This window comes from Nannobrachium achirus (assembly GCF_963921795.1).
Source record: "Nannobrachium achirus genome assembly, chromosome: 24".
Taxonomy (NCBI): domain Eukaryota; kingdom Metazoa; phylum Chordata; class Actinopteri; order Myctophiformes; family Myctophidae; genus Nannobrachium; species Nannobrachium achirus.
This window is the reverse complement of record NC_137831.1, coordinates 20,474,520-20,499,076: the sequence shown is the minus strand read 5'-3', so window position 1 is coordinate 20,499,076 and position 24,557 is coordinate 20,474,520. Positions and strand designations below refer to the sequence as shown.

General features: G+C 42.8%; 1 protein-coding gene across 1 annotated transcript in view; it reads left to right on the top strand.

Annotated features, from left to right (window-relative positions):
- LOC308280136 (voltage-gated inwardly rectifying potassium channel KCNH7-like) overlaps nucleotides 1-24,557 on the top strand; it is a gene marked incomplete at both ends in the record, with an annotated part of 206,348 nt that overhangs the window by 163,403 nt on the left and 18,388 nt on the right. Inside the window, 6 exons of the mRNA XM_080720398.1 lie at nucleotides 1,810-2,041; nucleotides 2,682-2,849; nucleotides 4,566-4,765; nucleotides 12,328-12,580; nucleotides 20,545-20,750; nucleotides 22,631-22,715. Coding sequence (XP_080576524.1) covers nucleotides 1,810-2,041; nucleotides 2,682-2,849; nucleotides 4,566-4,765; nucleotides 12,328-12,580; nucleotides 20,545-20,750; nucleotides 22,631-22,715 — 1,144 coding nt within the window. The remainder of the gene's footprint in view (nucleotides 1-1,809; nucleotides 2,042-2,681; nucleotides 2,850-4,565; nucleotides 4,766-12,327; nucleotides 12,581-20,544; nucleotides 20,751-22,630; nucleotides 22,716-24,557) is intronic.

The window sequence follows — 24,557 nt, the reverse complement described above, 5'->3', positions numbered from 1 at the left end:
CTGGAGCGTGCTAACTGTCATGTGAAGCTCAACCAATACTCCAGCTAACACCACTCCCAGATTTGTTTCCACCAATTGCGCCTCATTGGCTAAGGGCCCTGCCTTTGTACTGTCTGCGGCAGAAATATGTGGCGGAAATATGCGGCGGAACTCACTATATTATATAAATAATGAGGATAACATAGTGTTTCTTGCCTTTCAGGTGAGCCCACAATAACAACACCCACATTAAATCTTTTGTAGGATGTTCTCCCAAATCTTATACTAAAGTAGCCTCTATAAAGTATATAAATTGGAGGAGTCTAGGAAGTAATATTGGAGTGCCCGTTGATTTTCATGCCCATATATGTTTGAGTGCATGTTGAGTAGATCGTTGTGCCCATACATGGTGTTCCATGCAAGCCCACACTGTTTTGTAGGAACAGTATTTCTAGTTTGTTTGTACACTTGCCAATTGCCAATTTAACATTGAGGCTTCCTGCCGTCCACTCTTCCTTGGTGCCCACTCTTCCATTATCAGGCTCATTGGCTCCATGGACAGCTCCACACATACACAGCTGTCTCCTGTTAAACTCATTAGGCCAGTCTTCTCAAGGACTATATTGCTCGGCTCAGCTCAGCTGCTGCCATCATTTGGAGTGCCGCAGCCAGAGAGAGAAGGGCTGCTTGGGAGACACCTGACCAGCTCAACACAGTCACACAGACAGGAGAGGAGCTCAGAGCTGGGAGGCTGAGGCAGCACACTTTCCAGCAAGGGTTGTTGTTTGTTCTGACTGGTAATCTGGATAGCGGCCTGGCCTAGTTAGGGAACTGGACATTATTCAGTTAAGTCAGTCGGTAGCTCCAGCCAGCTGGAGCCGGTATTGTTTTGTGTTGACAACTTTTCTATTTGTTTCTGTCTTGTTACAGAATAAACAGCCCCCATGGCCATTGTCCAGTGGGCGGCTGAATTCCTTGCCTGTCTAGCTAGGTTTGATATTTTGTGCCCCACACTTCTCCTTCCACCAACCCCTTCCTGTTGCCTTTAGTTACATATCTATATAACTATTAATTTACGGAATGTCTGTCTGTCCGCCGTCTGTCTGCACTGACGTCACCAGGGGTGTCGCACCAAATTCTGGGCCCTAGGTACAAGGATTCACTGCGGCAGCAGATCTACAAGCTCAAAGCATGGCACCGAGTGCCACGCTGCAAGCTTGTAGATCTGCTATTTTTGATAGCAGACTTTTTTCTTGTGGAGGACCCCCAATGCAAAATGACATGTATTTGGCCACGGACCCCCATCTCCAGGGACCCCCCAGAAGCAGAATTTGAGTTACAAATGTTCGCTTAAAAAATACATGTATTCAAAGATTTGCACACACTTTCACGACTTTTCAAAAATAGCAGATCTACAAGCTTACAGTGCGGCACTCGCCCCAACACCTTGGGCCCTGGTAACTCAGATCCCTTGCTCTCTCTATCTCTCTCTCTCTCCTCTTGCCCTGAAAAACGCATTTCGCAACGAAAAAAACACAGCAGTGTGCAACCAGCTTAACTCTAGGATTATGATTAAAAATTACCAATTGTAAAAAAAAAATCTTAAAGGTGTTTCTCAAAGTGGGATCCCAGTGGTCCTTGACAGGGTCCCCTGCTAAATGATTGATAGTTAGGAACCAAATGGACCCGTGAGCAAACCACTGATTTATAAAATCACCATCCTGAAATTGTTTATATCCTCACAAGTACAAATGTGTGTGCGTGTGTGTGTGTGTGTGTGTGTGTGTGTGTGTGTGTGTGTGTGTGTGTGTGTCTCTCTTCCTGCTCCAGACCACCACTCTAATCGGTCTTCTGAAGACGGCCCGCCTGCTCCGTCTGGTCCGCGTGGCTCGTAAGCTGGACCGCTACTCTGAGTACGGCGCGGCCGTCCTCATGCTGCTCATGTGCATCTTCGCCCTCATCGCCCATTGGCTGGCCTGCATCTGGTACGCCATCGGCAACGTGGAGAAGCCCTACCTGGAGCACAAGATTGGCTGGCTGGACAATCTGGGCGTGTCCATAGGTGATTGATGTTTCCTGTGTCGGTTTGTAAAGGATCATTGTCTAATGCTGCGTTCAAACTTATATTTATTTTGGTTTCTAGACGCTTCTAATGCTTCACTTTGGTTGCGCTGGTAAAAAAAATTAAAAATAAATCACGTCAGAATGAAGGCGAAAAGTCACAAAACCAAACACCCAAAACATCTCTGTGTCTCTGGACAACATCAACACTGATTGGCTGTCAGGACGCGATGGGTGGGGTTGGCGAAAGGGCCTTTATGTGTGGAGTTTGCATGTTCTCCCCGTATCTCCTAGGGTAGATACCCTCACAAAAACATGCAGTAATCCTGGTCTCTATATGCCTCCCCTTGGCCAGCCAGGGCGCCTGATGGAGGGGAAAGGAACTGGTTGGAATAACGCGTTCCTTCCACGCGCTATGTCCAAACCGGGAAAATCCCCACTGTCAGGTGAAAAGAAGCAACTTGGACTACTCATGCATAGAAGGAAGCATGAGGTCAGTCCGTTGTCTCCCCAGGCGCGGCAGAGGGAGAGCAGTGCCCAGGATTACATAGGCAATTGGCACTGGGTGAAAATGGGTTACAAAATTGTGGGATACAAATTATTAAAAATAATTAATAATAATATTGTTTTATTCATGACAGGAAAAAGGTACAACTACAGTGATCCCAACTCCGGTCCCTCCATCAAGGATAAGTATGTGACGGCCCTGTACTTCACCTTCAGCAGTCTGACCAGTGTGGGCTTCGGGAATGTCTCACCCAACACCAACTCTGAGAAGATATTCTCCATCTGCGTCATGCTCATCGGCTGTGAGTGACTAGCTACAGTAGTACTTTCATCCCCTGGTTTCTGGAAGTCATTTCGGTAACACTTTACTTAAAGGTCGCCTCTATAATACAGGGGTTCCCAAACTTTTTTGTCTCAGGGCACCCCATGAATATATTTTTAATCTGAGGCACCCATACATTATAATTTTCACTCCCAGCACCTTATATTTATAGCATGTCGTCGTTGTCGGGTGGAAACCTTGTATGTCCAAAACCGTTCGTTTTGTATTTATCATATATAAAATGTACTAAACTAGTGAAAACCGCAGTTCTACAATGCGAGGCGTTGTGTGCTTGTAGATAGGCTGTTTTCACTAGTTTTGTGCGACAGAGGTTTCTGTCTGACAGTGACGATATTTTAGTGATTATGTTGCGAGGAAAACGTTGAGATAATAGCCATTTTGGTTAGAACTGACTGAAAATTATATTAAATATTTCTTCAAGTGTCCAAATAAATTCCAAATATTATCAAATGATCTCGCGGCACCCCTTGACTGCCGTCGCGGCACCCCATGGTGCCCCGTCACCCACTTTGAAAACCCCTGCTATAATACATTATAATCACATTTGTAATGCATTATAATGCACTTATAGGGCACTATAACACTCATTATAAATGTTTATTATCATGTATGACAACTTAGAACAATGTTTATAATGTAATTTATAAGTGCTGGTCATAATGCATTATACTGTAAGCTCAGTGGAACAGCACATTATAACTACCATAACTTGGCTGGTTATGAAATGGCTTTATTATAAGTTGTTATGCATCATTATAAACATTTATAACGAGTGTTATGAAACATTATGAGTACATTGTAATGCATTGATTATGGTGTGTTATTATGCATGTGATAATATTGCATTATAGATCTGGCCTTTAAGTGAAATTTTACCAGATAGTAATAATGTGCTGTTCCACTTTGTTTTGAGACACCAACTAGATACAGTACAGATAGTATTAAACATGCATCTACATATAAACAAACTAGGTAACAATCATGCTTATAGATAGGCTATTCAATGGACTTTAAAAGTTAAAAAAATTAAGTATCTATTCTAAATGTACTGACGTCAGCGCACTCATGACATCAAAACCAGAGCATAAAAGAATTGCCTTTGATAAACATTCTGAACAATCGTGGTGTCCAATGTTTTGACAGGCTGAGATCTTTCTGCAGCGAGGTCATTCCCAGTAACAGTTCAGCCCGTAAGCAAAATTGTAATTGTAATTACAATTTTGTAATTGTGTAATTGTACTGTATATTAAAGTATTCTATGTACACAGTCATTTGTAAATAATGAAAACATACCTAAAACCAAATTCCTAGACTTTGTCAACAATTTGGAACTTAGTTGGCTCTGTACTTTTTTCCCTCTACACCAAATGGCCACTCACAACGTGTCGCAACGTATCGCAACTTGTTGCGCTGTATGTGAGCTTGTAGATTGTGTATTTTTGGCTAATGTTCCCCCTCAGGATATGGATGCCGGCCGGGGTTCTTAATGTGACCAATTGTTACCTCTCCAAATCTCAAAGCACACCATGCAGGAAGCACATTTTCACACCTCTCACTCATTCGGTGTCCTCGACCAAGGCAGACACGATGACACGGTACAGGTTCAGGGTCTGAGAGATACCAGTATTCCTGTTTCCTAATGTCTCCCTCCCCCGTCCCTTCACTCGTCCCTCAGCCCTTATGTACGCCAGTATCTTCGGCAACGTGTCGGCCATCATCCAGCGGCTGTACTCGGGCACGGCCCGGTACCACCTGCAGATGCTCCGCGTCAAGGAGTTCATACGCTTCCACCAGATCCCCAACCCGCTGAGACAGAGGCTGGAAGAGTACTTCCAACACGCATGGAGCTATACCAATGGCATCGACATGAATATGGTACGGGGGGGTGGGGGGACTTTGTTCACACGCTCGTGGGTGTGTGTGTGTATGTGTGCAGTCACGCACCTTGTTGTCATCCAGATATGTTGCCACTTGGCTAGGCTACCTTTTGTGTATTGTGCTGCAGCTGAAAAAATGTGGACCATTCACTGCTGAGATTTGGTCTGTGTGGATTCAATAATAACAGTTTCGACTGGTACCTTAACATTAACCATACCCCAAACCCTAACCTTTACCCTAGGATGTGTGCCGAACCCAATAAGCAAAACATTTTAGTTTACATTGGGCTTCATTTCCGTCAGTGACTGGTAAGGATTCTTTCAGCACCAACATAGTAAGCAAAAGTTTGCCCTCGCGTCAGCATGTGGACGCCGAAGGTGCCCGTCCAAGTGGAAAGAAATGTGTCTGTAGCGATCCGAACACATGCGTTTGTGGAAATGTGAGTTTACCCGTATCTCTTTGGGGAGGGTGATGTATATACTGTAACGTCAAACTAACACCGTTCAAAGTGAATGTGGTTTTATTTCTGCCGTTCTATCCCAAGCCGCTCTTCATTTGTCAAGCTTCACGTTGATTTTGTCTGTACCATTTCGCTGAGCTGTAACACTCTCTTCTTCTTTCCCCTCATGTGACAGATACCATAGTGTATATATACACGCTTATGACCTCATTACTATACTGTCCAATGTTTGACCATAGCCACTAACTGAGCGAAAGCCGGAAGTCGCGGCTCGGAGCAAAAACTCTGTGGTGACGCCGGCTTTCCTCATCACGATGCTGTTCATGGTACTTATATGAGTTTGTCTTTTCCATGTCTTGCCTCATGTCATATGGAATGACCCCCCTCCCCCCAACCACGCCGGTAAGAACAGGAGGTACATGTGTTGACCAGATCTGATGTTGATTTGATAGTGATAGAGCCTCATTTAGCCGTGTCTGATGATAGTGGTGTCATGCTGCAGTGTTTCCCCTATATGCACCTAGCAGCGGTGTTACACTGCTGAAATGGGTTTTCGTCTTTTTTTACGAGAGAGGAAAGAGGGAAGGAGAGTAGAGCTATTAGTTCACTTAGCTGGTCATCCCCTCCCACCGCAAGGACCCCTGGGGGTGGTCCTTTGCAAACCAGTGAAGTAGACAATTAGCCCTATTCACGCCCGGCTCACTCAGCAACTTCCTGGTGATGGCGTCATGCTTTGAAGGGGAAACCCTACTATTAAGCCCATAGAGTTAACACAGAAATCGCAAATTTAATGCAATTTCCTAATAGTAAAGTATAAAATACGGCAAGCATGATAAAGAACACAAGATAGTAAAAGGCACAAAAAAGGCTAAAAGGTAAAAGGCTTTGCGATTTCTGTGTTAACTCTATGGGCTTTTTAGCAGGGTTTACCCTTCAAAGCTGACGTCAGCACCAGGAGGTTGCTGAGAGATTTGCTGAGTGGGTGGGGCGTGTATAGGGTCCATAGATGCTACACTATGTGCGTGACATCATCATACCCGGAAGTCATGTGGGAATGCATACTGAGTGGCAAAAAAAAAAAAAAACTTTCTGGTCATGACAGCCCTTACATCCAAATAGAAAGGTCCTATCTGATTGTATTAAACGACGTTAAACCCGCCAACATGGCAGCTGTACGGAGAGCTTGAATTATCCTCTTTCTATCTGCAAAGTTTTTGTGCCTCCTGCACCATGTGCCAGAGAGTTATGTGGGGGCCAGTGGGGGCTTAGCCCCCATAGATAAGGTCTGGGACCCCATAGTCAAAAACCCCTATGGGGTCTCTTTTTTTTTCCCAAGTGTTTTTTTTTTTTTTTTTATGTTCCATTGGAAGAATTTATATTATTTATGTTAACTAGATATACTAAATAAACATGTTAGACAGTAAGACTGAACAATGACATCACACTGTTTAATCCTACTATTAATTTTATTATTATAAATCAGGCGCATTTAATGTGGGGTGTGAGTCTTCCTTTACCGTCCGGGTTATAACACACTCGCTGCAATGGTTCCTACCTTTCCCCCAGGGCCGAGGATGCCCTGGATGCAGACCTACCCAGCTGCGTGGTCTCGCCATGGCCTGGGCATGGGGTAAGCTAGGAACCACTGCATCGAGTGTTTGTTCTAGCCACGGCCCGGACGGCAAAGGAAGGCGGACACGCCGGACAGCAACAAACAACCAAACAAAACAACGCTGTCTTCTGAGCAAGACTGTAGCCTTAGTGTGCCTGTGCCCGTGACAATGTTTTTTTTAGTAAATAAATATGAACCCGACCCGCCTTGTTTTGAGAAAGAAAAATACCCATTTTAGCCGACTTTATGCTACCAGAACGGGAACTTTTGGCTGGATGGCTCAGAGCTCAGATGGAGGAATTGGGAACTGGAGGCTGAGCAATAATGGTGAGTTAATATGAACAGAAAAGACTGCCTGGAGTTGTCAACATAGCCAATGTGAAGCCCCAAAGACACCCGAATTAATATTGTGAAAGGAAAAATATGATTTAATATAGGAAAATACTCGTTTTGGCTTACTTTATACCCGAAAAATATCCGATTTATTATGATTTAATATAGGAAAGTACCCGTTTTAGCTGACTTTGTACCCGCAAAATAACCGGGTACAAAGCCTTCGGCGCCGCCAGAATAGGGCCCCCATAGTTCTGGGAGTATAACTCGAACACTGCCATGTGCAATTTAGAAACAGGTGGTACGCAGGACGCAGTGATTTCCAACGAGCGCTTCCAAAGACCAGTGCTCTATGCTGCTCAATGTTTTGCCACTCAGTCTAGATGAGGGGGCGTATCCCGTTGTAAAAGGGATGCATGTGCATACCCTCTATAGCAGGGGTGGGCAACTTTGATGATGGCGAGGGCCACTCAATTTCCACCTTCATTCCAGAGGGCCACATTGCATATTGTTACGTCCTACTTTGACATACAAAAGAATCAAATATAGCCGATCTACAAGCTCAAAACGCGTTGCAGTGCGATGCGTTTTGAGCTTGTAGATCTGCTATATTTGCTTCTTTTAAATTGAAATGCTGAATATTTTTGGGTTAAATGTAATTGAAATCCTGAAATGCAACATTTATATTCAATTTCAATCCATTTATTTATACTCATGTTAACTTTATGAACTTAAATACAAATACTATATATTAATTACTACTATACTAGTCATTAAGCTACTATTATAGTCTGAAGGAAGTAAAGCGGGTCATGTTTGCATGTTTGGAATTGGAACAGCTGAAATCAATAATATAACAGTATTCCGGTATTAACCTGGGGGCCGCAATAAGTTAATATGGGGGCCGCATGTGGCCCCCGGGCCGCCAGTTGCCCATGTATGCTCTATAGACAAGGCCTCCATCCTCTCTCTGCGTTATATTATTAGCGTTATATATAGCTAGCGTTATATTATTTTGCGCTATGGTTGCTTCATGTCCAAGCCATTTCACACACCTGTGAGTACCCGATAATGTTATAGACATAGCCTATAACAACCAGATGTCAACAATGAACCAAGCAATGATCACCGATGCAGGATTATCATTCGCCGAGGGAAAAACAGACTTGCAACTTCACACGAGTATCGCACACCAACGCTACATCAAACGATGTCCGGTATATTCCGGTTTTAATATTAAAGTGGCTCCCCGGGGCTTGGAAAGGGTTAACACCCTTTGACAGTACCTGTTTATTACTGTATCACCTGTGATGCAAGTTCATTTTGGAAAATAATTAAGCATAATTGGAAGAATGAAAGACAGCTACGAACTAGCCCACCTCCGCTGCTACAACTCCATCCTAGGGGAAACACTGCGCTGTGCAATGTTAGAGCATTCATAATGGTTTCAACAGAAATGTTTTCATTTAACTCCCAGCAGTGCATGCTGTTTGATGGCATGCCCCCACGGTGTCCTTGACAATGTTTACTTACAGTAGCTTACCGCGCACACAGATACTGTAATCTAAAAAGAAATATAGCAGGGACGTGCTGGGCCCCTGATTTTTAGTTATATTCCGTCGTTGTCGGGTGGAAACCTTATATGTCCAAAACCGTTTGTTTTGTATTTATCATTTTAAAAATGATTTAAACTAGTGAAAACAGCCGATCTACAAGCACACAACGCCTCGCACCGCGAGGCGTTGTGTGCTTGTAGATCGGCTTTTTGTGCAACGACCTTGTATGATGTAGCAGGGCTTTGCTTTGCGAAAAAAAAATATATAAATTTGAAACTTGGAGATACAAGGTTTCTGCCCGACAGTGACGATTTACTTTGTAAGCCCCCAAAATGGAACCAAGGCCGACATTTTATTTTTATTTTTTTCCTAAAGGCCGGGAATGAACCGGCCGTTCGGGAGTTGTCCCGCTTTTCCCAATGGCCAGCACGTCCCTGAAATATAGTCTTTGGGATGCCACGTTGCAGGTTGATTCACAGTGTCTGCGTAGTGCATGCCAGCCAGTTCCAACAAATAAGTAACACTGACTGTCCTTCTGAGCATGCATGTGGCACACCATGAAGTCACTTTTGCATGAAATCTGAATATCCAAACTCAAATGCTATGATATTTCACCTGATGACAAAGAAAGTGTGAATCATGCCTACCGGAGTGGGCATAGCTATGCTGGCACTGCCAGGTTTATCCTCCCTCCGTCGTGGGAGGCCTGGCATTGTGCTTGGCAAAATGGCGGCTACATTTGCCAAATGCTGTTCAATCTTTCCTTTCCAAACTTCCTCTATTCTCCTGAGCAAAAGACACAGTCTGTAGGTTTTGTATTTGGATCAGCACAGGGATTCTATATAAAATCAGGCTTTCTATTGTACGTACATGTTAAGGATGGGATGTGTTTCTACCCTACCGTCTCCTTGAATCCCTCTCCTTGCCTTCCCCTGTCTTTTCTGTTGTCAACATTGAAGTTGAAAAAACTAATTGTAAGGTTACAATTCACACTCACTCTTAAAGCATACGTTGTTTTTGTCTTGTCTTTAAAGGTTAAGTGTAAGAGTTAGCAAGCCCATTAATTTGCCTTAGATTTCCCTTAGAATTTCCCATTTTTGTTTTTAGTAATATGTAAGAAGATATCGTCACTGTCGGGCAGAAACCTCATATCTCCAAGTTTCAAATTTGTAAGTTTTTTCGCGAAGTAAAGCCCTGCTTCATCAGACAAGACCGTCGCACAAAGGTAGTGAAAACAGCAGATCTGCAAGCACACAGCGCCTCACGGTGTGATGCGTTGTGTGCTTGTAGATTGACAATTTTCACTTGTTTAAATCATTTTTTAAATGATAAATACAAAACGGTTTTGGACATACAACGTTTCCACCCGACAACGACAATATATAAAATAAATAATATGATATTCATTGTATTTCTTTTGACATTTGCCTTAACATAGGAGAAGGGTTCATGAAGGCTCTGAGACCACCTCTCAAGAAAGTTGGTAAAACTGGTGAAACTAAAAGAAAACTTTACACTAAATGTTTTTGAGTTCCTTGTGTCTTTCATTTGTGTTAAAAAAGTCCTATGTGTTCTGTCTTGTCTCTTGTCAGAGCGCCAATGACTATCAATCTTTCAGTTTTCAGCTATGGATAATGCAGTCTGATCAACTGCGAGCATATCAGTTTTGAGGAGAAGGAAAAAACACAGATGGCAATTGTACGCAATTCTGTGCACGGGAATGTGCATGAGAAACACACACCAGAGTCCATGTAGTGGTGCCGGCCCATATGGCAGAATAATCTAAATGGTAATCTTCAATAGACAAGAATATGACAGCACAAACTGGTATCCAAAGTCAGGGGCGTCACAAGGGGTAGGAAAGTGGGACTGGGTTACTGGGGCCCAAGGTGGAGGGGCCCTAATAACTTTATCTATTGAAAAATAGCAGATATACAAGCTCGCAGCGCGGCACTCGGTGCCGCACTGTGAGCTTGTATATCTGCTATTTTTCAATAGTTAACATTCATGGGGGGCCCGCAGTGAATCCTTGTACCCAGGGCCCAGAATTTGGTGTGACGCCCCTGTCCAAAGTGCCAATATGTAAGGGATAATATATCAACCCGACAGGTTGATATGCCACTGACGCGGAGCGGAGGCATTGACCTAAGTAAAAAAACAACGAAATGTTTCCTTGCTTACAGTAGTGACAGTGTTGCACTGGCCGTCCGCAGAGCGCAACGTCGCCTCGACGCAAACAAGGAAGTGTTAATCAAATATAATCCATATTTGGTTAGTGCGTTGTCTATTTCTCGCTTCAAATGTTTTCAAAAAACATTCTTGAGAGCAACGTCTAGTTGTAAATGTCGCTGTGTGTTTGTTTACACACAAGATTCACGCTGTGCAGCCTCAGCGCACAGCGGGCCATTTTTTCAAATGGCCTGAAATATATAGAGAGCTGAAGTGGTTTGTGTGTTTTGTAATAATAATTAATCAAAATCTACAAAGTAACTAGTAACTAAAGTTTCCATACAATTGTAGTGGAGTAAAAGCGCAATATTTGCCTCTGAGATGTTGTAGAAGTAGAAGTATTGAAAATTGGAAAAAGTAAACTATAATTACCTCACAGAACTCAAGTAAATCTACTTACTACCTCTGCCAACGTTTCGGCACACAACTGCCTTCTTCAGGGCATGGACAGTGGACACCCTATGGAAAGCAGAACTTTGTCTGCCGAAACGTTGGTTTCCTCACTCCTAAAATAAAATATTGGCACGTTGGCTACCAGTGTGTGCGGCTGTATTCTTGTCTATTGAAGACTACCATTTAAATTGTATGCAATTCGCCAGAAAATGTGGTCAGGTTGACTCAAGCTTTTTTTCATTCATATAATTACATTTTTGCTCCAGTGGAGCTCATTATTTTCATATTTCAATATGAGTAATCTAAACTTCAACCAAAGCCTCAACCATATTGCGTTCTTCTTACACTGTAAAATCATGTTTCAAAGAGTGTAAAAAGCCCAATTATTTCTCAAAATTCTGATGTAGCTTTGGCGAAAACAGTCCACAAGCTCACAATGTTATGAGCTTTTAGATCGCCTATTATTGTTGATATAGGGAAAACGGCATGGGGACTAGTACCGTAATTGCTGGACTATAAGCCGCACCTGAATATAAGCCGCACCAGCTAAATGTAGTACAGCTAACGGCCCTGGTGGCCGTTAGCTGTAAAAACCTATATATAAATCCTTGTTAAAGACCATTGTAAAACTAAATAACTGGCCGTTAGCTGTAAAAATCTTTATATAAGCCGCACCGTTGTATAAGCCACAGGGTTCAAAACATGGGAAAAAAGCCGCGGCTTATAGTCCCGCAATTACGGTATACAGTAAACCTCTGGGGATCCTGGTCAACTAAGTATACAGTTAAGGGTTTTAGTGGTTAATAATGGTCAAATAAAGTAAGCTAAACTAAAAACACCGCTTAACACAGATTTTACAGTGTAGGTTTTGTCGCGCCGCGAATTAGCCTCTTCTCGACCGCGCCATTTCTCCGTTGAACATTAACCCTGGTCTCCTGTTTGGCTGTGTGTGGCTCGTCTCTCGCTCTCTGCCCAGGTCCTGAAGGGTTTCCCCGAGTGCCTCCAGGCCGACATTTGCCTCCACCTCAACAAGAACCTCCTCCAGGGCTGCAAGGCGTTCCACGGCGCCACCAAGGGCTGCCTGCGAGCGCTGGCCATGCGCTTCAAGACCACCCACGCTCCGCCCGGAGACACGCTGGTCCACTCCGGAGACGTGCTGACCGCCCTCTACTTCCTCTCGCGGGGCTCCATCGAGATCCTCAGGGATGACGTCGTTCTGGCCATATTGGGTAGGCGTGTGTTTTATTTTTCTTCTCTTTTCTTCTTTTTCTTTTTTTCCTTCCTTCGCTGAATTGTTAAGACCTTTTCTGTGATTATGGGGATTCGGGATGGAATAGTTTTGTTGTGACGTACCCATAGACCAGCGGTTGTTGTGACGTACCCATAGACCACCTAACCCCAGATGACTAACTTAATGTGCAGAATGAAGGGAATATCCGCACTCTCTTGAATGATGACTTTTTAAAATTATTTATTTATTTAAGCATGCACAGCAGCAGCAGTCTATTTAGAGAAACAGACGCGTTTCGGCCTACTGGCCTTCCTCAGCGTTTCAAGCGTTTCATAACTTAATGTGCAAAAATTAAACATTGGCCAAATTGTCAGATATTAGAGGTAGAAATTGTGAAAATAGCTCACAACGTTGCGAGGCGTTGTGAGCATGTAGATCTGCTATTTTCACAATAGAACCGTGTTATACAAAATGTAATGCCTCAACTCTTAGTGCTCGTCAGGGTGGGTGTGTGTGTGTGTGTGTGTGTGTGTGGGGGGGGGGGGGGGGTCCCCAGTTAAAATATGATCATATTTTGGGGATCGCGGCCTGAAAAGGTTGAGGACCACTGCCATAGACCACTGTAAAGAATGACATCGAGGGCAGTGGTTCTCAGAGTGAGGTCAGGGGAGCTATTTCAGTTGTTTCCGTAGGAGATGCCATATTCGCATCAGGGGACCCCCAGTTGTCCTTCAGGGGTTTTCCAGGGGGTACTTAAATTACTGATAGTTAGGAAACAAATGGACCCTTACAGGTCTGTACCTCAGTATGGAACAAAATAGACCCTTGCGGTTCTATTTGGTTACATTTATACACTCTCAGACCTACGGGGCTCCGTGGAACCGTGGAATAATGCACACCAAACGGGCGGTCCTTGACGTGACTTTGTTTGAGAAGCTCTAGGGTAGCCAGCGGTTCCTAATCCTCTGGACCCCTGGTACTGCTGGTTGTTTGTCCTACTGTACCAGGACGTTAATCGCATTTGCCTGATGTGCTTATAATGCTGCCATGGGTTGAACATCCCTCTTTTAACCCATCTAGAATTATTGAATGCTTTAACCAGTGAAAAACAGCAGATATACAGCTGTAGATCTGCTATTTTTGAAAAAGTCGTGAAAATGTGTGCAAATCTTTGAATACCGTATTTTCCGGACTATAAGGCGCACTTAAAAGCCTTTAATTTTCTCCAAAAACTACAGTGCGCCTTATAGTCCAGTGCGCCTTATATATGGATCATTCATTGACATTGACATTCCCTTTAGCACAGCTCCATGTGTTGGATGCATAACGCAATGATAGCGTCTATTATGTGCGCCTTATAGTCAGGTGCGCCTTATATATGAAAACAGTTTGAAAATAGACCATTCATTGACAGTGCGCCTTATAGTCAGGTGCGCCTTATAGTCCAGAAAATACTGTATATGTATTTTCAAAGCGAACGTTTCTAACTCAAATTTTGCTTCTGGGGGGTCCCTGGAACTAAATATTTTGAGATGCGGGTCCGTGGCCAAATAAATATCATTTTGGGGGTCCTTCACATGAAAAGGTTTGAGAACCACTGACATAGTAGTCTCTCAAGAACTATCTCTAGCTGTGAGCTCCATTTAAGTGAAAAGGACCTTTTCTTTGACGATGGCTAGCCAGATTGCTGACATCGAAACATAGGTTTTTCCAAAAAACCTTAGAAGGATTCAAAAGACACTTATAGAATCGGGTCAAAATTCAAATTTTCACGATTTTTCAAAAATAGCAGATCTACAAGCTCGCTGTGAGCTTGTAGATCTGCTATTTTTCAATAGTTAAAGCATAAAATAATAATACACAATACTGTGTACCCGTTCCGAATGGGTTAAAGATGAAGTGCCATGACCCCCCCCCCCCCTCCCCATAAACATGATTATCAGGTATTATGATTATACTAGAAGGAAGATTTTTTTTCCAAAAGAGTGTATAGAAAGAGTTTTTATGCCGCCACACCCACCAGTTCATTATATGTATGCCTGGTTGTCAGGTGGGTGGTGACCCAGCTGAAGTTAGCCACACCCACAGTGTTGGGTGAATGGTAAAAGGGGAGGGAATGATTATATGATTTATCTGTGTTTTTGGATTGGCACTTTTGACCCACAAGGTGTCAGCATCCAGGAAGAAACTCCAAATACAAAGGGGGTTAATGGCGTAATGTCAACCTCCTAGACACATGAAAACCAGAAAAAGTACAAAACTATGGCACTGCTTTGTTTTTTTTTTACAACAAGGGTTCATATTTTAGATTGTAATTATATAGAAGAAAATATGAGTGTTAAAATGTTTTCATTTACTGCTTTCTATCGTTTTAGCGATTTTAATGACTTTGATTTCAGTGGTTTGGGGGCAAGAAGTAGAAATTAAAACATTTTAACACTCATCTTTTCTTTTCTTTAATTACAATCTAAGATATGAACCCTTGTTGTAAAAAAAACAAAGTTGTCCTTTAATGTATATGGGGTTGGTATATTTGATGTGGGTGTACTGTACCAGTTAACAAAGCACTGAAAATACCATTATATACTGTAGTGTATTGATCACTCCTTGGCACACACACACTGTACATCAAACGGTCTCATCATTAATTGTTTCAGGCTGCAGCTGTATGTTTATGCTGCTATGACACGTCTGTAAAAATGGTCCATTAATCACACTGCTGCCACAAACGATAACAGCAAGCGGTTTTACAAGCGTGAATGTTCTTTTTTTTTACGGCTTGGCTCTGCAGGGGCACTAAATGTGTATTTCAGATTTTCTATTTTTTATCCTTTTTCTACATTGCAGTATTGATACTTTTACCTAAGTAAAAAAAACGAGTACATTGTCCACCAGTGACAGCGTAGATTCTGGCCCAAACTTGAATCAAGAGATTTCCACCCACAGAGGGCACCAGCTCAATTGTCTTCTTGTGTGTCATGTTAAAAAAACAGGGTTTTGATACTTCGTACAGTTTGCCAGTAGAGCCTATGTCTTACAAACAACACGCCATACAGTATATATAATGCGCGCAGTATCGCAAGCACTTGCACACAATCATAGACATCAAAGGGAGCTTGAACCCCTGCCCTTTTACCCGCCTGTAAAAAGTGCCCTCTCTAGACCATGAATGCAGTTTTTACTGTGGTGAAATAAATGCTAAATGCCCCCCTTTCCATGCCATACCTGAAGGCAGAGAATTTCGTTTTTTAAACTCTCCTGAACTTTAATGCATCTTATGTTGAAATGATTGCCCTCTCTGTGTGGAAATTCATGCCGCAGCTGCACGCACATGTCACATAAATGACGTGATTATGCTTTGTTCAGTGTGGTATCACACACCGAAAATAGCCGACCTCCAAGCTCACAACTTGTTGCGAGCTTGGAGGTCGGCTACACTAGTTTAAAGTGTTTTTGGAGCTGTGTGGAACACAAGCTCCCTATACGTGGCCGTGTGTGTGGCCGTGTCTGTGTGTCTGTCTGTCTGTCTGTCTGTCTGTAGCCTACAGGACCTTTTGTGACCACACGAGGGCGCTGTTGTTCAGGCCAGGCCAGACACCCCCACACACACACACACACACACACACACACACACACACACACACACACACACACACACACACACACACACACACAGCTCCACTTCGAACAGAGGTTCGATTTTTTATTTTATTTTTGTTCCGCCCTGAAAGGACAGAAAGGACTTGACAGTGATGTATGATGTTCAAATAATTTTCTCTAACCTTGTTAACAGAGTCCACAACTTTTCAGCACTGCAAATATTTCTCCCATTTCACTCGATGCTTCCACTCGAGAAGATGGCAGCTTCAAATAATTTTCTCTAACCTTGTTAACAGAGTTCACAACTTTTCAGCACTGCAAATATTTCTCCCATTTCACTTTCTTAAACTGCTCAGACAGTAAGACTCCCCTTTTTTTGCCACCTGAGGCATATGCTGTGTGTTTTGCCTTTGCCACAAAGTGTGTAGGATAATTCTATTATGTGGTTACCTGTCAGCCTGTGTCAGGCACATTAAGCATCCTGTCAGTCCTACCTTCACCTTATAGACTAGAAACTGTACAATGATTGATCGCAGCTATGCAGACTAGAGTTGGCTGGCCCCAAGGATCCATACACCCTCTCAATTATGTTAGTGTTGTTGAATAATAAGGTGTCTCTAATCAGGTTTCTTCAGGAAATTTTTCAGGTTGTGGCGATGCATACGGTTCCATAGGTCATCACACCACAGGTTGCTGGCTCACTAGGTACCACAGCACCTTTCCAGAACCCATGATGTTCTGTGACGTTTTTTGAGCGGTGGTCAACCGTTCCTCAGAGTGATTTTGTCCGTTCCTATCTATGTCCCCTGTCCCTCCGTAGCATGAGCAGCGACGGCTCCAGAGTATTGTGACTGGGGGGGCTATGGGGGGGCTGGCTTTTTTTTTAGAGCGGGGGCTAATGAATTTTTGGGCAACAAACAATAATGAATATAATACTAATATGACAAACACGATTCTCTCGCTTAGGGTATTGATAACTGAACAGACAAGATCATTGGCAGATGCCAGCTCCAAAACTATGGACTGTAGGTAATCGGATAGGGTTTTTGTGAGGCTGAAGACACTTTCCAGCATAGTGACATGCAGAACAAACTGTCCATATAGTATGGTTTACATAGTAGTCAGTCAGTTGTCTTTCACATATTCATATATATTTCATATATTCTATAAATATTTGTCATCACAATTGGGTTTGTGGAGAGAGGGGGCTTAGGGGAGCATGAGCTACAATACCGCTGGTGACCAAGTTGGCGCTGTTGTGTCACACACGCATACTGAGCTGCAATACGGCTGGTGACCAAGTGGCACTGTTGCGTCACACACACACACACACACACACACACACACACACACACACACACACACACACACACACACACACACACACGCACACACCGCTCACTTGGTTTGATTTTTGCTTTATGTGTCCATTATGACCAGAAGCTTAACCAAGCCGTAGCGAATGGAAACGAATCCAGAACGGTTCTATTGGTTCTTGTAATCAAAAAGAGACAAATATTGACTGACTCTGCTCCTCCAGTTCTTTGCTCCAGTTACCCCATTTGTTGTTTCAGATCCGTTATCGATGCTTCTAGTCTAGAAAACAAGGCCTTAGTGATGGTGAACAACTCGTGATTTTTCTGTCCTTCATTCTCTCAGCTCTGGGAGAATCTCAGCAGCGTTCATCAATGTCCTGCTTTCCACTCGAGAAGATGGCAGCCCCCTTCTTCTTCTCTTTGTCTTGTCGTCATCCAATGTTGTTTGTATCTCTAGCTGTGTTCATATTTCCCTCTAGCACTTGCATCCTTTGTGTCCTTGCCGTACTGAAAATATCCTGTAACATCGTAGACTGAATTCCAAGGGAGTCCCCCTCTGCATCCATTCTTCCACTCTCGATCTCTCCCCCCATCACCCCATCAACCTCCCCAATGGCCTCCCTCATCCCAGCACCAGGGCACGTGCGCCTGGCTAAACCTCATTTAATGAGACTTTCATTTTTCACACGGTTGATGAAGTTCAGGGAAACCTGTTGACACAATAGGGTCACAATGAGTAAAGCATCGCATCGCTGTTGGAAATAGTAGCTTACATAGCGACTCAGCAAATATTGCCTGACATGGCTAGATAAATAGACCTACTGTACACAGCAAAATCTGGAGTGTTGAATTAACTGCCTGAAACTATTTCTTTTTGCTGTGCACTGGAATGCAGAACTCCCCCTTTTAGAGAACAGTGATGCCCCTTTAGTGGTTTTTTTTGGCACTGTATGCCAAGGGCTGAATCACTTAATAGGTCATAGCTTACTTTGCTATCTAATTACTGGGTGCACTCCGGCAGCAATTGAATAAAATACGATTTAATTGGGTTGTTTTCCCTCAACTGTAGATTTATGTTGCATTTTAGACGTCTAGCTGAGGCAATTTGCAGGAACCACTTACTGCACAAAAGTGACTTTCTAGAACAGTAATTATCAAACTTATCCATTTGAAGGACCCGCATTAGGCCACAGATCCTCATTTGATTCGATTTGTGTTTCTGGAGCCCAATTCCACACTGTAAAATCCTCGGTGTATTTAGTTCCTAACTATCAATCCTTTAGCTGGGGTCCCACTGGAACTCCTTCAAGAACCCTTGGGGGTCCCCGGAACCCACGTTGAGGACCAGGGAATTACAGTATGTGCACTCTCGCAGCTATTGAATAAGATAATATTGAATTGGGTTGTTTCCCGTTTAAATGTAGATCTATGTAGTACTTTATCAGACATCTAGCTGAGCCACTTTGCCGGAACCACTTACACAAGTGACACTATGGAATACTCCTCGCATCTTAGCTCATAAATATTGCATTAAGCTCCAGCCCCATAACGATGCAAACAATATAGGAAAGGGAGTATGTTTCTAGTGCCCACCCGGGACACTAGAGTTCAAAAACATTGAATCCCTATCCAATCCATATCTGTTTCAAATATTTTTTTTATTAATTTTACATTAAATATAAAGCATAGTGTCAGGACAATGATAACATTTTAAGAGAATAAAGACAAAAAAGAAAAAACACAACAACAATGCACTCAGAATAACCCCCAAGAAACCCTCCCCACACCCCTCAGCCAATCCCCACCCCAGAGCGCTACTATAAGTTATTTGTAAACTATCAGGAGGCCCGCTCGTCCTGCAAGTTTCAGCGTCCTCTGGAAGGTGGCCGATCTTCAAGCTCACAACGCGGCGCGGAGACGCGGATACGAGCTGCTCGGACATTTTGGCACGCAACACAGTGTGATGAGGAAGGGTTAGCCACGGATGGCTTGACTCCGGGAGGTGAAAACGGGAGGAATTTACACATGGTCCGTGTCACTCCGTGTGTAACAAACAACCGGTTTGTTTTGTGGGCTAACGCTATACAATGGACGTTAAGCGGCAGGGTAAAGTGTTAAGATGGACGACGATATGGACCCAGAACGTCATAATTTATTCGCATTTATTGTCAGACCGTTTCCATTCACAAATGCACATTTAGTTTATTCGATAAAGCCTCAAAATCCACCTCCTCCAAGCGGATAAAAGTTTTTGCGGATAACAAAAGTTTATTCTAATTTTGAAGTGTTTCCATAAAAAGATTTAAGCGAATAAGCCTTAATGCGCATTAAGAGGCTTTATGGAAACGCCACTTGAGGCTTGGATCACATTTATATAGATATTGCTCAAACTTCTTATTGACAAGAAAAATGTTTGCTGGGATAATTCTATGATCACAGGTTTGAAGTAGTGTATGTAAAATCCAAATCTGATCCACTCGAACAGGGTTTAAAAGTTTTGAACTCTTGATATGGGCTCAGGGGAGGGCAATTGCTTTCACTGCTTCACCCAGCAGACTTTTGCTCAGTGCTCAGGTAGCCAGTAGCCAGTGAAATACTCCTGTAAACATATCTTGTAACAGGCACGTGCACACATAGACATGAAAGGGGGCTTGAGCTCCTGCCCTTTTATCCTCTCCAGACCATGAATGCAGTTTTCACTATGTTGAAAAGAATTGCAAATGCCCTCTTTTCATGCCATACATGAATGCAGCATTCAAGAGAATTGCTCTCCTGAACTTGAATGCATCATCTTATGTTGAAAGAATTGCCCTCTCTGTGTAGAACTCTTTTTTATGCTTACCTTTGTGTGGTATCAAGTACTGAAAATAGCCGACCTCCAAGCTCACAACGCGTAGCAGCGTGACACGCTGTGAGCGTGGAGGTCTGCTGTTTTCAATATTTTCACCAAAAGGGCCTTTTAGACGATTTCAGCCCCTGCCTCTCTAACATTTTCTGCACGTCCCAGTCTTGTAACCACACGATTCCTTCCTCCGATATCCCTCAGGCAAGAACGACATCTTCGGTGAGATGATCCACATGTACAGCAGGCCGGGGAAGTCAAACTCGGACGTGCGCGCCCTGAGCTACTGCGACCTGCACACCATCCAGAGGGAGGAGGTCTTAGAAGTGCTGGACATGTACCCCGAGTTCGCCGACCACTTCTTCAATAACCTGGAGCTGACCTTCGACCTCCGCGATTACAATACCAAGGTAGCCATTTCCTGAGGGTTGGGGGTTAACATCAGCAACTGCACTTGAATTTTGGTGGTGTAAAGTAACTAAGTACATTTACTCAAGTACTCTACTCTACTAATTTTGAGGTATTTGTATTTTACTTCAGTGTTTCCAATTTCCAGTACTACTTCTACTCCACTACATCTCAGATCTAAAAAATGTACTTTCACTCCACAACTTTCATTTGAAAACTTTAGTTACTAGTTACTTTCTAGATTTTGATTATTACCCCAAAAGGGGTCATGCTCAAGCTCCCTCAGCCCTAACAAAATATACAGTAACCACTTCAACTATACATTTTTGCCATTTGAAAATAGACGATCTACAAGCTCACAATGTGTTGCATTGCATCGGTATTTACTTTCTGCTATTTTCAAAAGATTTTTAGACACTTGAAAACTTGAAATGGGACATTCGCATAATGAGTACTTTTACTTTTGGTACTTTAAGTAGATTTTGATACCGATACTTCTGTACTTGTCACTCGAATACATTTTGAATTCCAGACTTTTACTTGTAATTATAGTATCTCTATATTGCTGTATTGATAGTTTTACTTAAGTAAAAAATGTGAGTACCTTTTCCACCACTGTTGAATTTATTAATTTATTTCACCTTTACTTTACCCCCATCAAGATCAAACTTCTCTTTTACAAGAGAGACCTGGGCAATGACTGCCTCTCACTTAAAGTGCAGGTGCCATGATTTTCCCCTCTATAAAACATGATTATCTACTATTATGATTATACTAGGAGGAAGAATTTTTCCAAAAAAGTGTACAGAAAGAGTTAAAATTATGTTTTTATGTGGCCACACCCACCAGTTCATTGGTATGCGTGGTTGTCATGGTGGGTGGTGACCCAGCTGAAGTTAGCTACACCCACGTGTGTTGGGTGAATGGTAATTAGGGGAGTGTTTGATTCTATGATGTAATAAGTATGGGTGTTTTTGGAACGGCACGTCTGACCCAGCAGGTGGCATCCTCCTGCTAAAAACCCAAATAAAAAGAGAATGCATAATTTCTCATAACAACCACACCAGGGGGTCTAATGAAGTACTGTCAACCTCCTAGACACATGAAAACCAGAAAAAGTACAAAACTATGGCACCACCTCTTTAAGATTGTGAACACACCTTAGACAAGAGAGGCAATCTTCACAAGGCATTAATTGGCTCACATTCATACAGAAAGTGAATATGCAGGGCTGTCAGTTTAAATCTTCTATTCTAACAAGGTTGTGTGTATGTGTGTAGGCGGTATTGTCAATGCATGCGTGTTTGTGCACACTCGCACGCTCTTGTCAAAATGTTACAAAAATGGCTTGTAGATCTGCTATTTTAACCACTTTTGTGTGACACTGGCATACAACAAGGTATATAGCCCAACCCTACCCTGCCCCTTCTTTGTATATACTTACTGTTTGTTTAGACTTACTGTTTTCTTTTTTGTTTTTTCTTTACATATCTACTGCATAGTACTGTGTTCTATTTGTCTGTCATTCAATGTTATATGAGATACTTTAATGGTTTCCTGTGGAAATAAGCTTAGTCTTTTCATGGATCTCCTTTTAGTAGACCTTGTACCAGTGAACTGTACCGTCATGAAACTGTACCTTTTCCTATGCAAACTTCTAATAAAGTCTTCAATCAATCAATCAATCAATCAATCAATCAATCAATCAATCAATAAAAGGACCTTGGTTCTTTTTTTTTTTTAAGACGTGACCAACATCAACGATATGTGTACCTGCATCTCTATTGATGTGGGTCTGTGTTGGAGCATGTACGCAATTGTGTGTTTGTGTGTGTGTGCCTCAATCTGTATACACTTTTGTGTTTTTTGTTACTGTTCACAGACAACCCAACCACTAGCCAGTGATTCTGACATGGAGGACAGCAGGTGTAGAAGACACGTGTCCTACAACGGGAGACTCTCCACAGGTCAGGGTGGGACAAGTGTCTTACTAGACTTAACAATGTTACAAAACCTTCTAGCTCTGGTACAGTACGTTATGGCTGTGCCTCACTAACGCCCTGTCAAAAGACAATGTTTACAGCCTGCAGATAATTTCTCGCTGTCTGTACTTTAGTGACCACATCTTAACTCATCCAGAGCCCAGGACATTAACGGATTAGGGGGTCCAGAGTGCCCCCTCCCGGCCCCATTAACGGCCATTGTCTTATTTTGAAGGCCAGAAGTCTAGACCGGAAGTACTTCCGGTCTGACGTCATCGGATCCTGCGACGGAAGCGATCATTGTTTACGTGGTGCCATGCTGGATTGCATAGGAGCGTTTATACATGTGTTTTATAAGCGAGCATCTGCCTCCATCTTCGCTTCTAAAGTGTTGTTTTGAGATAATGGACATTAAAGATGAGATCGGCCGTCCACCTCAATGTTATGGGATGACTATTGTGTGCTCGTGGAGCCGTGATGATGACAAATCAGCGCGGATTTCGTCTCCGGAGCGTCGGCCATTGTACTAGGTATTTTTACTCGCCGTTACAGTAATATATTACTTTTCGCGCGACATCGCGCATTCGGCACTATACGTACTCTAGTACTTATTGCGTGACATCACGCGAAAGGCACTGGATGAGTTAATAACACTTTCGCTACTCACTGGAGCAAAGACCGCTCTCGGTGGTGCAGTGGACTCCGTTCTCCAGCTTTTGTATAAAAGTCACATTTGGGCGCAAAATTGTACCCTGTACCTGTTTTCAAGTCGGCGGTTTGTGACGTGAGTTGTGGTGAGCTTGCAGATAGGCTGTTTGAGCCATTTTGAGAAAATATGTGAAAGGGTAAAATGTTTTTGCTTTTTACCTCTTATTCTCCCCAATTTTGTCTTTATGCAAATAATGAATTCCTCCCAACACATATATTTCTGTTGTTGTCACTGCTGTTGTATCCTACTGGCTCACCTGCCAGTGAGGAGCCCCCACTGGGAGGACATAGAGGTCATAGAGCCTACGTCTTAAGGCAGGGGTCTTCAACGTTTTCAGGCCGGGGACCCCCAAACTGATGGGGAGATGGAGCAGGGACCCCCTACCACCTCGTAGGGTGGGGGGGTCGGGGCTACAACATATTTTGTATTTTAAACATGTACAGCGAGCAGGGTGGGCCGTACCACTACCATTTCTAAACATACTACTTATTAACTGAGAACCAATGTCAATAATATCAACAATCTGTCAATTGCATAGTAATCATGTATTCAAGCTATTCAAAATGGATAGAATCATGATTTTTTCTTTTTTTTTTAAACAATATGTTTATTTTTGTTTTTCATTTTTTTAAAGAGACATACAAAACAACATATACAGGACAATAATATGCTACATACAGACGAAACAAGCAAAAACATACAGAAAAAAAAAAAAAAAAAACCTGACACTAACACGACACATAAGAGTATTAAATAATTATTATACAAAGAGCACATATACTATTTACACTATTTACACCCAGAGTCCTATGCCGTAAGGCCGGACAAATGACTGCAGAGGAAATGCAGCTACCCCACACCTGGTTCCTCCATTAAATAAGAGAGATCATTGCCCTATGATTTATTTTTTAACATCAATGTGTGAAAAATAAATTGAAATCTTTTTTTTAAGCAATAATTTCGCGGACCCACTGCAGTACCTCCGCGGACCCCCTAGGGGTCGCGGACCCCCTGTTGAAGACCCCTGTCTTAAGGGATACTGTCTCCGACCACCGAACCTTTCGTTGTGTGTACAGTGAAATATTAAATACCATATTATGGTACCATCAGATAAAACC